We start from the raw sequence: 16,905 nt of genomic DNA, 5'->3' as shown, positions 1-16,905 counted from the left end.
TTGGTATTGATTGTAGGTTATGAAGGTTTCCCCTCATTGCTTGATACTGCACTGTCAAAGAAATGTTTCAGTTAGCTTGCATTCTGTGGACATGGAACCGCTGAACACATTAGGTAATTGAATTGAACATAAAGTAGAGTGGGATCTATCACCTTATAACTGACTTAGTCATTAACTCTATGACTAAAGTAAATGGAAAATGGTTTTGTCCACTTAACATTGAGTGCACTGGCACAATGCAACTGAAGTTCAAATTTCTGCATAAAGCTGAGACAAGTGAAATGTTCCCATCTCTTTAATTCACTTTGAGCTGGGTGGTTTTCTGTTATGGTTCTGTAATAATGCTCTGCTATTAGATCTCCCCATTTCCTTGAAATAAAACAGCAAAACAATCCTCCAGAGAAAATAACTTGATGACATTGCATAATATCTGGACAGATTAAATCTTGGGTATATTAAGATGAGTGGAATCTTAGGCAAGGTAGTAGTGTGTGTGGATGATCCATGGTAATGAAATTAGGTAGTTTGTTCTTATTCATCTTTGCACAAGTAATTCTTGTTTACAAAGCAGCCTTGACCCAATTTTTAGGGGAACCTTTATGTATTTGATACTTTCATCGTCATAGCAAATACACTTGTCAACTGATCCGAATCAAAATTGCAATATGAGAGGGCTGATGAAAAATTGTGCAAATATTTCTGTTGTAATATTTTAATGGATATCAAACGTAAGTACATACAAACCACAGGGTTAATGTCAGTACATGTATTTGCATGTATTATACTATTACAGGCATAGGTTGAATGAAGCATTTAAAATTCAAATTCAATAATCTCTGTGACAGGTTTGCTTTGGTCAGCAGTATTCTACTTTGCCTAAGTGACCACTTTCAATGAGGCTACATAGTGAATGCTAATGGGCTATTTATAGTAGAGTATGAACAGGTGATCACTATCCACAAAGCACCCCACCCACAACCCTCTTTTCAGTGAGGATTGTTAAATGTCCGAGGAACTTAAGGTATTCTTTGTGTGGAAAATGCACTCTGATGACATAATACATGATAGAAAGAGAAATGTAGTAGCAGGGATAGAATGTTGTTTGTTTTTAGACACAAACTAATGAGTCAAAGTGTTGCTTGGACAAGAGTGGTATACCAAGGGTTTTTGTCGCACCTGCTTTTGTTTTTTGGTGAAAAAAAATGATTTTGATTTTGGTACATGAAGCACAGATATAAGGCAGATTTTCCCACTGCAGGGCGCCCAACTCCATGTTGAGTGGAATGGGTGAATTGTGGGAGACCCCCAAATCGGGTTCCACACCGGGGCTGAAACCTCCCGCGAGTCAGGCGTCCAGTGGGATCTGCATCACGCTCTTGCTGGCCGTGATCCAGATAATGATATTTAAATGAGCCAAATAATGAGCCATAATGCTCATTTAAATGCCCATGAGTGACACGGTAGCACAGTGGTTAACACTGTTGCTTCACAGCTCCAGGGCCACAGGTTCGATTCCGGCTTGGGTCACTGCCTGTGCAGAGTCTGCAAGTTCTCCGTTTGTCTGTGTGGGTTTGCCCCGGGTGCTCCGGTTTCCTCACACAAGTCCCGAAAGAAGTGCTGTTAGGTAATTTGGACATTCTGAATTCTCCCTCAGTGTACCCGAACAGGCGCTGGAATGTGGCGACTATGGGCATTTTGCAATGTTAATGTAAACCTACTTGTGACAATAAAAAGATTATTAAATAAATATCCTGGCGCCCTATTTAAACAGCGCTCGGGATTCACGGCCACGCCTGCGACACCTTAACCGGGCGTCATTTCGCACTGTTTTCCACCATCGTGAACCAGATGTGATGGCACTTCGGGGGAGGGGGGGTCTTGTAGGCCACTAGAGCCCCTCATGGGTGGTCAGGGACAGGGCAGGGTAGTACCTGGCATACCCTCTGGCACCAGGGTACCTTGGCAGTGCCAGTCTATCACCCTGGCAGTGTCAGCCAGACACCATGGCCAACCTGGCACTGCCAGGGTGCTCAGTTGGCACTGCCAGAGTGCCAGGGGCACTTCCAGACTGCAGTGCAAGGTGCCCGGGTGCCAGGTTGACACCTCCACGGGTCGGGGCCTGTGGTCCATGCCCATGAAAGGGGTTGAGGGGGATTTGAGCGGGCTGCAGAAAGGTTGTCGGGGTGAAGGTGGAGTTTCTTGAAAGGGTGGGTGTAAACATCAGGGCAGCCTTTGTGAGGAGCCGGTCCTACCAGTGAGCTCAGCTCCCTAATGCATGATAACCTTCTAAATGTGGCATCGACTGGAAGAAACTCCCCGAGGCCCCAAAAAATGGGGAAGTGCTGTTGAAATGCAGCCATCAAGAAACATCCTGACAAATGTGCCGAAAACTGGACTTGAAATTTTTCCGTTGAATGACGCCCATAGTTACAATCCTTGGCCAGACCCTGGGACTTTGGGGGTGATTTGATTAGGAAACAATGAGGTTTTGTTTAAGGTAGGTTAAGGTTGAGATTCAAAATACCTGCTTTTGGAATATGGGTTTTGAACAAATAAAAGCAAAATGTTCTTTCAAGTTCAGAAAGATAAAAGAATTTACCAATATGACTTGCGTTTTACCATTCAGGGTAAATATGAGCTAAATTGCTGGCTTTGAAAGCAGACCAGGGCAGGTCAGCAGCATGGTTTGATTCCCGTATCAGCCTCCCTGAACAGGCGCCGGAATGTGGCGACTAGGGGCTTTTCACAGTAACTTCATTCGAAGCCTACTTGTGAGAATAAGCGATTTTCATTTCATTTCATTTCATATGTGAATTGACAGATGAACTGTGATCAGACACACCATACTACAGAGTAAATGACAGGTGCAACCAAATCGAATTCCATGGGTTTCTCAACAAGTCACCCAGATCTTAGTGCGTCAATCAGTCTCACCGAAACTTTGTCTTTCTCACATGTTTTTCTAATCTCCACATTTGAAGATCTCTTTGGAATTCTCTTCAAAGATTTTCTCACTCAGATAACTTTAACAATAGTCCACCTTACAGAGTTTCGATCTCACCTTCCGAGATTTCTTCTCCTTGGATTCCAGAGTACACTAGTTTACAAGCACACTTTCAAATCTGTGGCCACGCCAAGCAGAACACTATTGCTCCAAAGGGGCACCTTCGCTCCAATACTTGAAGTCTCTTTTTTTTTAGGTTGGAGGCTGTTTCTATGGCACTTGTTGGCTGGCAGACTCCTTGAAACTGATGGCCTCAAGAAGAGCCATGCATTGACACTTGAACTGATCTGATTTCAAAACAATCACAGAGAGCCCCACCCTTGTTACTAGGTAGGAACCAATGTAAAGAACATTGAAACATCCTGTACCTTAAATATAATCTTCACAGACTACTAATTTAGCACACAGGGACCCAAAGGTCAATGAATTTCATGACTTTACAAAATCTTGAATGTAAACGGAGGATTTGGCAAACAGTGGAAATGATTGTAATAGACTTCAGAAAGATATATGGATACAAGTTCATCTGGACACGTTTTTGAGCACAGAATCAGCAGTGTTGGATGTGTGCACCCAATTATTTGGATGTAATTAAGAGATTAAACCACTTGGGGAGTCTTATTAACATGAAATAGGTAGGCTGCCAGCATTAACCACAATACTGATTCGTACTGTGGAAATTAACAAGTAGGCACGGCGAGTACTCTTTCATTAATCTTTATTGGCTTGTGCACAAGGAGAACAACACCGTGGGATTCAGTGCAATGTTCTTTCTGAATCCAGCGAAACAGTAATTCTTATAACATTTTCAACCAATTGGCTGACAGCCGCAGTCGAATCCCATATTTGCATGTCAACACACCAATAATATCACAATTAAAATTTCATTTTAAAACCAATGAAAGGACTGTATTTCGAGCCAATAGAAAACGGGGAAAGTGGACCAATAGAAAATGATTAATTTCAATCTTTCGTTTGCATACCTTATCTCCCCACCTGCCCTTGGATGTTACTGTAGTTTACAGAAAGCACATTTTTGCTTCGGCTACATCCATCATTCTGTCTTTGCAGACCCACGTTATTCACTAAGAAACAGTTTATTATGGATTCTACAGTTTTTTACTGGTTCTACAATATCTCCCCTTATTAGGGGCATGAATATTTGATGTCCTGGTGCTATTCAATGGCAGCCAGCGTTTCTTGAAAAGGAGGGTGCATTTTTGCTGCAGGTAACCGCAGTATATTCCAAAGAGGGAGGCTGAAGAGATGCTTTGGCCTCCCTGCTTCTACGATGCATCCTTGGAAGTCCTGGTGAAGGAGAATAGCAGGATGAGGAACATCCTCTTTCACTGAAGAGCAAGAATATATCTCACCAAGGTGCTTGGGGACAGGGGGAACCAGTGGCAGAGCAAATCAATCCACCCCAGGTATTGCTGCACTACTATAACCTGACCAAGGTTGCTAAGATAAGACTCTGACACTTGTAACAGCTGCTGCTTTAAACACTTTGCAGTGATTTTTCGCTCTCCGGCCTGGACTGCTTTTCAGCTTTCTGGCAGGGGTGACTGATGGGAATCTCTGCTGGGGGGTTTCTGTTGGGGGTCTCTCGTGGGGGCTCTGATGGGGAGTCTGATGGGGGACTAGGGTGTTGTGGGGGGGGCACCCATTATTCCTGTGGTTGGGGGATGGGATGCCCCTACTTTTCAGTGGGTGGGGGGAGGGGGAAGAGGACAGGATTTGCATTGTAGAAGGGAGGCGACCCATTGCTGGACCTCGGTATCGTGCCGCCCACTCAAAATGGAATCTGGTGAGCGCTCCTCCAAGCATAGATTAGCATGCTAAAGGAGAGAAAATCACACCTGGGAGCATCCCTAATGCCAGCGGAAACGAGTATAGATTCTCCGCAAGTGGGTGTACTTAGTCTCCAGAACGGAGAATCCAGGCCAATGGATAGGGGGTTCCTGACCATCACTATACTCCTTCACCACGTCCTAACTCAGAGTATGGGGAGTGTATAATTACAGTCTCTTGAGAGTGACATTGGCTCCATGGTTTATGATGTCCTCTCTTATGACAACAAATTGCCTGCTCCTCTGCCAACCTCCGACTCATTGTATTTGTTGATTTCTTACATCCAGGTAGATCAGATTGCTCAGACCAATGTAAAGGCACATTAGCCCTCGAGTCAGAACTGCCAATTATGCCCCCCCCCCCCCCTCTTCTGTCCTCTCGGTGGATGACCATCTTCCACGCTGTTGTGACAGAGGAACCTCCTGGTAACCTTACCTCTCATCTGTATACTGCCCCTTAACAGCATCATCCAAAAACAGGTGTTAGTTTTCACAAATACACTGACAAAGCCAGCTTTACATCACCATCTCCTTTGTTGACTCCTCCCTCCACTGTTGCTAAACTATTAGACTGTTTATCTGACATCCAGTATTGGAGACGCAGAAATATTCTTTAAATAAAACACAGTGAAGACCAAAGTCATTGGGAGGGATTTTAATGCTCCCCCATTTGCGGCATGTTTTGCAAAAGTGGAGGTGGCCCACCCCCATTAGCCAGCAGCGGGATCTTCCCATCCCACCACTATCAAGGGGGTTTCCTTATTTATATCCTCCACCCGCAGGAAGGGGTAGGGGGGAAAGGGAGAAGGAGAGAAGATGGGTCGGCCCTGTGAGCCTGGAAGATGCCACTGGCAGGAATGGCTGGAAAATCCCACCCATTGTCTTTTATTCCTAATATGGATCGTGATTCTAACCCCCGTCCCCCCATTGCAGCTGGCACATCTCCCGCTATTCCCGGAGAATAACAGGAGAGCCCCTGAATGGAGTTCGCACCAGCCTGTGGTACTTGACCAGATCTGGTTCACGTCCTCATTGGGCATGAACCAGACTCTCAGATTTAAACTTATTTAAATATGCTCAGCCCGTTTGATGCCAGTTTCTTCCGGCTTCCACGATTCACTGCCCCGCAGCGTGAGGCTGGTAGGAATCACTACTGGTTTCCAAAAAAGGATGCCAGCAAGCAGTGCCAAGCTGCAAAGGGGAACTGGCAAGGGAGCCTGAGAGAGGTTATGGCCAGGACAAATGGAGGGGGGGGGGGGGGGGGGGGGGAGAGGAGGAGAGAGAGGGGGGGGGGGGGGGAGGAAAAGTCATGGTTGGGGTTCCTGAAGAGGGCGCATGGAGGGGAAGGCTGAAATGGGGGAGCGGTTCTGAAATAGTGGTGGGGGGCTTAAAGCGGGGGCTCCTTCGTGTCCCCATAGGGGGGTATCACTCATTGGGGATGGGGGGCCCGATGCCGGTGAGGATGCAGAGGGAAGGAGGTAGGTTACCCTCAATACTGTGTGGTTGTGGAGGTGTGGGTGGTAATGTGAAAGTTTAGTGATGGGGTTAGTTTCCCCTCGTGGGTCAAGGGTTGTGTTGCCCATGTCTGCGAACTCCATCCCCCTCACTGATAATTGTGAAGTGCTGCGAGCAACCTTCCGGTCTTATTTGACTCTGAGATGAGTTTCCAATCACATCTGCATCGTTACTAAGACTGCCCATTTGTACCTCTGCAATGTCACTTGTCTCTAACCCTGCCATAGTTTATTTGCTGCTGAAACCCCTCCAGTTGATTGTTTCAGTGCACTTTTTGGATTGGATTGGATTGGATTTGTTTATTGTCACGTGTACCGAGGTACAGTGAAAAGTATTTTTCTGCGAGCAGCTCAACAGATCATTAAGTACATGATAAGAAAAGGGAATAAAAGAAAATACATAATAGGGCAACACAACATATACAATGTAACTACATAAGCACTGGCATCGGATGAAGTATACAGGGTGTAGTGTTAATGAAGTCAGTCCATAAAAGGGTCATTTAGGAGTCTGGTGACAGTGGGGAAGAAGCTGTTTTTGAGTCTGTTCGTGCGTGTTCTCAGACTTCGGTATCTCCAGCCCGATGGAAGAAGTTGGAAGAGTGAGTAAGCCGGGTGGGAGGGATCTTTGATTATACTGCCCGCTTTTCCATCTACAGCGAGAGATGTAGATGGAGTCAATGGATGGGAGGCAGGTTCATGTGATGGACTGGGCGGTGTTCACGTCTCTCTGAAGTTTCTTGCGGTCCTGGGCCGAGCAGTTGCCATACCAGGCTGTGATGCAGCCTGATAGGATGCTTTCTATGGTGCATCTGTAAAAGTTGGTAAGAGTCAATGTGGACATGCCGAATTTCCTTAGTTTCCTGAGGAAGTATAGGCGCTGTTGTGCTTTCTTGGTGGTAGCGTCGTCGTGGGTGGACCAGGACAGATTTTTGGAGATGTGCACCCCTAGGAATTTGAAACTGTTAACCATCTCCACCTCTGCCCCGTTGATGCTGACAGGGGTGTGTACAGTACTTTGCTTCCTGAAGTCAATTACCAGCTCTTTAGTTTTGCTGGCATTGAGGGAGAGATTGTTGTCACTACACCACTCCACTAGGTTCTCAATCTCCCTCCTGTATTCGGACTCATCGTTATTCGAGATCCAGCCCACTATGGTCGTATCGTCAGCAAACTTGTCGATGGAATTGGAACCAAGTTTTGCCACGCAGTCGTGTGTGTACAGGGAGTAGAGTAGGGGGCTAAGTACGCAGCCGTGCGGGGCGCCGGTGTTGAGGACTATTGTGGAGGAGGTGTTGTTGTTAATTCTTATTGATTGTGGTCTGTTGGTCAGAAAATCAAGGATCCAGTTGCAGAGTGGGGAGCCAAGTCCTAGGTTTTGGAGCTTTGATATGAGCTTGGCTGGGATTATGGTGTTGAAGGCGGAGCTGTAGTCAATAAATAAGAGTCTAATGTAGGAGTCCTTGTTTTCGAGATGTTACCCACATTCTACATTCACTCTGTAAACCTGAGTTTGTCAAAAACCCTGCTGACTGTGTCTGTATTCACACCAAGTCCTATTCCTCAATCACCTCTGTCCTCATTGACCTACGTTCGCCAGAGGTCAGGCAACTTCTTGAATTTTAAAATTTTCAGTCTTGTTTTCAAATCTCTCCATGGCCTCACTCTTCCTTATCTCTTTAATCTCCTCTAGATCTCTAACCCTCCCAAGATATCTATGCTTACCTAATTGTGGCTTCTTGAGAAACCCTGATTTTAATTGCTCCACCATTGGTGACTGTGTCTTCAGCTGCTTTGGTCCTAAGCTCCAGAATTCCCTCTTTAAAACTCTCTGCTTCTCTACCTCTCATAACTCCTTAAAGATGCTTCTTAAAAGCAAGCTCTTTGACCGAGCTTTGGGCCATCTGCCCCAATATCGCCGTAGGTGGCTCAGTGTCAAATTTTACTTTTTAACACTGCTCTGACATGTCTTGTTGCATTTTATTACGTTGAAGGTACTACGTAAATACAAGTTCTTGTTTTAGGAGCACTTGAATAAGACAAAACAACATGGAGGTTAGGCTCTGCGATTGCATACAATTTAATTTACTGCTTAATATGAGTAACATTTGCACCACATAACAAGTGCCAGGCCATGACCATCTCCAACAAGAGTGAATCTAACCATCTCCCCATGACATTCAAGGGCATTCACATCACTGAACCTCCCCCTATAAACATTCTGGAACTACCCTTTACCAGAAAATAAACTGGACCAGCCATGCTGTGACTACAAGAGCAGGTCAGAGGCTGGAAATGCTGTGGTGAGTAATTCCCCTTCTGTCTCCCTGAACTCTGTCCACCATCTACAAGATGCAAGGTGGGAGTGTGATGGAATTCACTCCACTTGCCTGGATGAGTGTAGCTCCAACAACACTCAAAAAGCTTGATACCACCCCAGGGCAAAATAGCCTACTTGATCAACACCCCATCCACTTCCAGTGTGTACCCTCTACAAGATGCTCTGCAGCAACTCTCTAGATCGCCTTCAGTTGCATCATGCAAACCTGAGACCTCTATCACCTAAAAGTATAAGGACAGCAGATGTTGGGGATGTTATCATGTGCAAATTCCTCTCCAGGTGGCACACCATTCTGATTTGGAGCTATATCACCGTCCCTTCATTGTCACTGGATGAAATCCTGGAAACACCTTCCGAATAGCACCATAAGTGAAACTCCATGAGATATTCTGCAGTGGTTCAATAAAGCAGCTCACCACCATCTTCTCAAGGGCACTAAATGCGGGTCTTGCTAGTGACAATGACACTCCACAAAAGAATTAAAAACTATAAAGGTTATTAAACCTGCAAGGTGCTTGATATTTAATAAAGAGGGTTTTTAATTACACTGTAGCTAATCTTCACACTCTTAGTCATCTAAGAAAATGATATTTGTGGTAGTAGTGCTGGAGAACATTCAAAATGTGGATGGAAGGAACAAGGCAAATGTTGTGACTGTGATTGTTCAGGGTTTGATTAGGAGAATCTCTCTTCCACAATTTGTGGCTATACTTCTCTGACATCAATGTCTGGATTTGGTCTTCCTTATTATCCTCTTCTTCCTCAACCCTTTCTTCATCTTGTTCCTGTACTGCTTGTTCCTGTGGTGGCTGTAATACTTGATATTTCCAAATGGCATAGGGGCTGGTTTAGCACACTGGGAGACCAAAGCAGGCCAGCAGCACGGTTCAATTCCCGTACCAACCTCCCCGGACAGGTGCCAGAATGTGGCGACTAGGGGCTTTTCACAGTAACTTCATTTGAAGCCTACTTGTGACAATAAGCGATTTTCATTTCATTTATGTTGTGTAGCATCTAGCAGACCATCACAAATCTAAAGGTGCTCCAGGGGCTATACTGCAGGACAACACTGGGTTAGAATGCTACAGGGTTGCTGAATGACTGCTTTGGGTTGAGTGTGGCTCTCATTGTATTGATGCTCAACCTTTGTGCCGGGAAGATGATGTAGGATTAAAATCAGGGCCTGGTGTATTAGCTTTGTATGTTAAACATTTTGTGGAAACAGTTGTTGATTTAAATTTGTTACTTTACAGGTATTTATTGTACCTTCAAATTAAAAGGGACATATTTCATGGACGCCTGCTTTGCTCTTTGTCAGATGCTGCTTCCTTGGGTGCATATACTTTACAAGGTAGGTTCGCAAACACAATATGATACAATTCGGCACATTATTAGGGTTAATTTAAGTTACTTTGAAAAAGTTGTTCTCAAACCAAATGTCACACGACTGATAAGACCGATTAATTATTCTAAAATGAAATGGATCAGCTTATTGTTTTTCATTATTTCATAATGTAACAATGGTTAGCATTTATGCACAAGTAGTACATCTTTCTAGTATTCTTTAGTTGCTGAGAACTTAAACAGCAAATGAACTTCACATTGATTACTATCTGCTACCACTGTTGCAAGGACGTAAGTACAAATACCAAAATATAACTTTGTAAAAAAAAAGTGAGAGAAATTGTCAAAATAAGGACTTGGGTTACATAAATATTGTACTGCAGTCAATTAGAATCATAAAATAGTTCCAACATATAGGAAATCCATTTGATCCATTTGAATTCTTGCCAGTGTGATGTACTGTCAATCATCACGAGATGAGAATAGTGAAACAATCTAACTTTATTGCACAAGATGTTGTGCCTCCTGCAGCTGGAACCAGAATGGGAGCAGCGCAGGAGAGCATACACTTTTATAAGCCGCCTGCTGGGAGGAACCAGCAGGCTGGGATTTACCGTTGTACCTGTAATGCAGTATCAGTACCATAATACATGCAATGTGTTACTAGTGGCGTTTACCACATTCATCCCCTGTTTAAAAAAGAGTCCGGCGGGGGTGAAGAAAAACATTACAGATTGAGTCTGTCGGGGGCTCTGACCCTCCGCTGCGATCGCCTCAGTCCTGTGGTGATGTGGGCGTTGACGTGATCACCTGCGACTCTGGGAGCGTGCTGTCCTCTTCTTCATCACCCCTTAGTGGATCCCGTGAGGGGACGGATCCTGTTGGGGTGGGGGCTGCGGTGAGGTTAGCTGGTGGGAGGGTGGGTGGCGCAGGGGTGAATGAGGCAACCGGGGGGGGAAGGAGCGGTATCTGGTCGGGGGCTGTGGGTGGGGACCCAGCGGGTGCCAGGTCCCGGAGGGAGACATTGTCATGTCACCCGTCGGGGTGTGCCACGTAGGCGTACTGCGGGCTTGCATGGAGGAGATGGACTTTCTCAACCAAGGGATCTGATTTATGGCTCTGCACATGCTTCCGGAGGAGGACGGGTCCAGGAAATGTCAGCCATGTTGGGAGCGAGATCCCGGAGGTGGACTTCCTAGGGAAGGCAAACACACGCTCTTGAGGGGTCTCATTAGTAGCGGTGCACAGGAGCGACCGGATGGAGTGGAGCGCGTCGGTGAGGACCTCCTGCCAGCGGGAGACCGGGAGATTTCTAGACCGAAATGGAGACTTGGCAGTCTCTGGTTATGGTCCTGACCTCCTCAATGGAGTAGGGCAGGTTGCGCCTTGACAAAATGGAAGAACCGGGTGACCCACGGGTGGCAGAGGCCATATTGGAGAGCCCAAAGTCGGTCCACTTGTGCGCTGGCACATGTATCGCGGGATAGGGCATCTGGGGGCTCATTGAGCTTCCCCGGGCGATACAAGTTCTCGTAGTTATAGGTGGAGAGCTCGATCCTCCACCTCAAGATCTTGTCATTTTTGATCTTGCCTCGCTGCGTATTGTTAACCATGAAGGCAACCGACCGTTGGTCAGTGAGGAGAGTGAATCTCCTGCCGGCCAGGTAATGCCTCCAATGTCGCTCAGCTTCCACAATGGCCTGGGCCTCCTTTTCGACAGAGGAGTGCCAAATTTCGGAGGCATGGAGGATGCGGGAAAAGAAAGTTACGGGTCTGCCCGCCTGGTTGAGGGTGGCGGCCAGAACGACGTCTGATGCATCGCTCTCCACCTGAAAGGGGAGGGTCTCGTTGAGCATGCATCATGGCCTTGGCGATGTCCACCTTGATGTGGTTGAAGGCCTGGCGGGCCTCAGCCCTCAGGGGAAAAACTGTGGACTTGATAAGTGGGCGGGCCTTGTCTGCATAATTCGGGACCCACTGGGTGTAATACGAGAAAAACCCCAGGCATCGTTTCAGGGCCTGGGGCAGTGGGGGAAAGGGAGTTACGGGAGGGGGCACATGCAGTCGGTGTCGGGCCCTAGGACTCCATTTTCCACTGCGTAGCCAAGGATGGCCAAGCGGTTGGTGCGGAACACGCATTTCTCCTTATTGTAGGTGAGGTTAAGGAGTTTGGCGGTATGGAGGAATTTTTGTAGGTTTGCGTCGTGGTCCTGCTGATCGTGGCCGCAGATGGTGACGTTATCTAGGTACAGGAAGGTGGCCCGCAGCCCGTACTGGTCAACCATTCGGTCCATCTCTCGCTGGAAGACCGAGACCCCATTGGTGACGCCGAAGGGAACGCTAAGGAAGTGATAGAGGCGACCATCTGCTTCGAACGCAGTGTATTGGTGATCCTCCGGGTCGATGGGGAGCTGGTGGTAGGCGGACTTCAAGTCAACTGTGGAGAAGACTCGATACTGCGCAATCTGATTGACCATGTCAGATATGTGTGGGAGGGGGTACGCATCGAGCTGCGTGTACCGGTTGATGGTCTGGCTGTAGTCAATGACCATTTTGTGCTTCTCCCCAGTCTTCACTACCACCACTTGAGCTCTCCAGGGGCTGTTACTGGCCTCGATGATCCCCTCCCGCAGAAGCCTTTGGACCTCCGACCTGATGAAGGTCCTGTCCTGGGCACTGTACCATCTGTTCCTAGTGGCGACAGGCTTACAGTCCGGGGTGAGGTTTGCAAACAGTGAAGGTGGATTGACCTTAAGGGCCGTGAGGCCGCAGACGGTGAGGGGGGGGGAGCAGGGGTCCGCCGAATTTCAAAGTAAGGCTTTGGAGGTGGCATTGAAAATCAAGACCTAGTAACAGGGCCGCGCAGAGATGGGGAGGACGTAGAGCCTGAAGTTGCTGAACTCTACGCCCTGAACGGTGTGGGTCGTGACACAGTACCCCCGATTCCCACGGAATGGGATCCGGAGGCCAAGGAGATTTTCTGGGTGACGGGGAGTACCGGGAGGGAGCAGCACCTTACCGTAGCAGGGTGGATGAAACTCTCTGTGCTCCCGGAGTCAAAGAGGCAGGTCGGCTCGTGCCCGTTGATCTTCACCGTCGCCGTAGCGGTCGCGAGGTTGCGGGGCCGAGACTGATCCAGGGTGATGGAGGCCGAGCTGCGGAAGATGTTGGGAGGTCCCGGGCTGATCAGCAATGGCGGAGGAATCAGTGGGCAGCGAACAGCCAGACGAGCAGGGGTCCTGAGGCGCGGTCCAAAATGGCGCCGAAGATGGCAGCTCCCACGGGGTGCACATGGAGGGTGGCATCAAAGATGGTGGCGCCCACAGGCCGCACATGGCTTGTGGTGGAGAAGATGGCGGCGTCCCTGGATCACACGTGGTGGGTGTAGCAATGCCGGGCCTGGAAACAGCGGCGACCGACCGGGCCTGGCAAACTGAAACAAAGTGGCACCCGCACCCGTTGCAGGTCGCGCTCCGCGCCGGGCAACGCTACCTAGGATGTTTGCCCTGGTACAAAAATAACACTTGGGGGGGCCCCCCGGAGTTGGCTGGCTGCCACGCGGCGCAGGCTCGCGGTGAGCTCGAGTCGGCAGCTGGTGGGGCCCACTATGCCCACGAGGGTGCCGCGCGGTCAGAGGTGTGACCTCCAGATTACGGGAGGCCACTTCTAGTGAATTAGCAAGCTGCCTAGTCTCTGCAAGATCGAGCGTACCCCCTTCCAATAGTCGCTGGCGAGCGTACGTAGACTTCATGCCCGTGACATAAGCGTCTCTGATTGATAGATCGGTGTGTTGGACTGCTGAAACTGCCTGGCAGTCACAGTTCCTACCGAGAATCTGTAGGGCCCGTAAGAAATCGTCCAGAGTCTCCCCCGGGTGTTGCCGTCTCGTGGCCAGGAGGTGCCTGGCGTACACTTGATTCACCGACTTAACGTCATGTCCCTTTAGTAGCGTCATCACTTCTGTGTAGGTGGGCGCATCTCGGATGAGGGGAAAAATTTCACTGCTCACCCGTGAGTAGAGGACTTGGAGCTTCTGTGGGCCCGAGAGTTCTTCAGTGGCTGCTCTGAGGTAGCCTTCGAAGCAGGCTAGCCAGTGCTCAAAGGCTGCGTGAGGGCTCAGCTCCAGGCGATCAGGCTTGATTAAGATGTTCACCTTTTAAAATCTTGTGCAATAAATTGATGTACCGTCAATTACCACGAGACGAGAATGGTGAAAGAATCGAGGCTTTATTGCACAAGATGTTGAGCCTCCTGCAGCTGGAACCAGAATGGGAGCGGCGCAGGAGAGCTTACGCTGTCTACTGGGAGGAGCCAGCAGGCTGGGATTTACCATTGTACCTGTAATACAGTGGCAGTACCGTAATACATGCAATGTGTTACTAGTGGTGGTTACCACACAGTGCAACAGCAACTTCGCTCATTCCAAACTCCTGCCTTTCCCACAAATTTTCCCCCCTTCAGATGCTTATTCAATTTCATTTTGAAAACCACGATTAAATCTGTGTCCACCAGGCCCGCAGGCAATGCATTTCCAGATCACAACCGCTCAATGCGTAAAAATGTTTTTCCGAGTGTCACCTTTGGTTTTTTTGCCAATCACATTCCATCTGTGCGTCCAGGCTCTTGAATCTTCTGCTACTGAGAACATTTTCTCTGTCATGACCCTTCAAGATTTTGAACACCTTTCACAAATTCCCTCCCTGCCTTCTCTAAGGAGGACAACTCCAGCTTTTCCAACCCAGCCACAAAACTGAAGTGCATCACCCCTGGAACCATTCTTGTAAATCTTTGCTACAGCCTCTCTAAATCCTTCATATCCTTCCTAAAGTGCGCTGCCCAGAATTGGAAACAACACTTCAGCTGTGGTCAAACCAGAATTGTATACAGTTCACAAGTTCATAAGATATAGGAGCAGAATTGGGCCATTCAGCCCATCGAGTCTGCTCCGTCATTCTATCATGCCCGATATGTTCCTCATCTGCTACCTACAATGCTGCAGACCAAGAGCTGGATTGCAGAATCAGCCAGAGTATCTCCTCCCTCGAACACATGACCCAGGAGGAGGAGTAGACAATTTAGCCTCCCAAGCCTAACACCGTCAATGTGATCATGGCTGAACCCATCCTGGCTTCAACTACACCGACCTGCCCGTTCTTCATAACCCTTCAACCCATTACCAATTAAAAATCTGTCTAACTCCTCCTTAAATTTACTCACTGTCCCTGCATCCACCGCACTCTAGGGTAGCGAATTCCACAGATTCCAACCCTTTGGGAGAAGTTGATCATAAATTTACAATGATTTGTGGTATGATCTCACTGAACTAGAAATTATGCTTTGAGGTGAGTAGATGCTGCTTGATTTGTTTTTCTTAGGATTGTCTGTGGTGAAATTGTTTTCTTAAATTTTATTCCCGAAGGAGCAATGCTCCCTCCAAGTTGGCCGCATATGACTAAAAAAGGATACATTGCTACGGAGTGCATTTTGCTCTGTGTGTGATGTTAGAGATACTGATGTCATGATATGCAAACAGGCAGCTAATGAACACAGAGAACAGGACATGACCAATGAGCAGGCAGGACACTAAGGGGTGGGCACTCACACTCTGCCTCTTTCCACTGATGAACATCTACAGAGTGAGTCAGGGTGTATGTACAGTATCACACCTCCAGCACGTGGCTAAGAGCTAGTCTGGTCCAGTCAGACAGAGTAACCACACTAGGTTAGCAGAGAGTGGAACTCATAGAGAACTGTGCTACTGGTTCAATAAATCAAATTGAACTAACTTCAAGGTCTGGAGTATCTTTTTGTCAAAGCTGCATCCAGTTGCAGCATGTGTTATCCCAGAGTGCATAACACATCATGATACCAGGAGACTGCTTAATCTATGTGGTTTACCTCAGTCCGTTCCGTGATGACCAGCGAATGTATCCGGCACCATGGAGAAGATTCAGGCTCCTCATCAGCTCAGGACCTCCGGCAATCTCAGTGCCAACTGGCGGACATTCAAGCAAAAGTTTCTGCTGTACATCGAAGATTCAGACCTCGATGGTGCATCTGATGCAAGGAAGATCGCGCTTCTCCTCTCAACAGCGGGTGATCAAGCCATCAAACTCTTCAACTCTTTTCACTTCACCGAAGGCCAGGACAAGACAAAGTTTCAGACCATCCTGGACAAGTTTGACAGTCACTGTGAAGTGGACACCAATGAAATCTTTGAGCGCTACATGTTCCAACAGCGTCTACAAGGTAAAGATGAAATTTTCAACTCCTTCTTAACTAACCTCCACCTGCTAGCGCTGTCCTGCAGCTTTGGTGATATTGCTGACTCCATGATCAGAGATAAAATCGTTTTTGGAGTTCACTCTGATCCTCTGAGAGAGCAGCTACTGAAAATCAAGCACATGACCCTGCCAGTTGCGATTGAGACATGCACAGTGCATGAGCACGCCAAAAATCGCCAAGCCCAGTAAAAATCGGCTGAAAATGAGAAACCTGCCTCCCACGAGGCAGAGAGTGTACAGGCCATCTCCTGGATGCAGTGCCTCAGCATTGATGAAAGCGGCCATTTCGCACGCTTTTCCCGGGGTCCCACGCATGCGTGATGCGAACGGGATAACGAAGCGGCCGACACCCGCATTGCGCATGTGCGACGACGCGTGGAGCGTCAGGATACCGACGTCATGATGTGCCCGAACTGCGGCAACGCCCACTTAAAGAAACACTGTCCTGCAAGAGGCAGGCGATGTTTAAACTGCGGGAAGCCTGGACACTATGCAGCCTTGTGCAGGTCTGCACCACCAGTCGGGTTCAGAGTGTGCAACAACGATTACAGGATTCTGATCCTGGCAG

The 16,905-nt window shown here is 47.8% G+C and overlaps 1 protein-coding gene across 3 annotated transcripts in view; it reads left to right on the top strand.

Moving 5' to 3' along the window:
- Window positions 1–16,905, top strand: part of frmd3 (FERM domain containing 3) — a 356,546-nt gene that overhangs the window by 185,433 nt on the left and 154,208 nt on the right. For all 3 annotated transcript variants that reach the window (XM_072516657.1, XM_072516656.1, XM_072516655.1), the window contains one exon: window positions 9,963–10,060. In XM_072516657.1, the coding sequence (XP_072372758.1) occupies window positions 9,963–10,060 (98 nt within the window). The remainder of the gene's footprint in view (window positions 1–9,962; window positions 10,061–16,905) is intronic.

This window comes from Scyliorhinus torazame, chromosome 9, assembly GCF_047496885.1.
Source record: "Scyliorhinus torazame isolate Kashiwa2021f chromosome 9, sScyTor2.1, whole genome shotgun sequence".
Lineage (NCBI taxonomy): Eukaryota > Metazoa > Chordata > Chondrichthyes > Carcharhiniformes > Scyliorhinidae > Scyliorhinus > Scyliorhinus torazame.
Note: the sequence above shows the minus strand (reverse complement) of the source record. Positions and strands in the feature narration are given on the sequence as shown.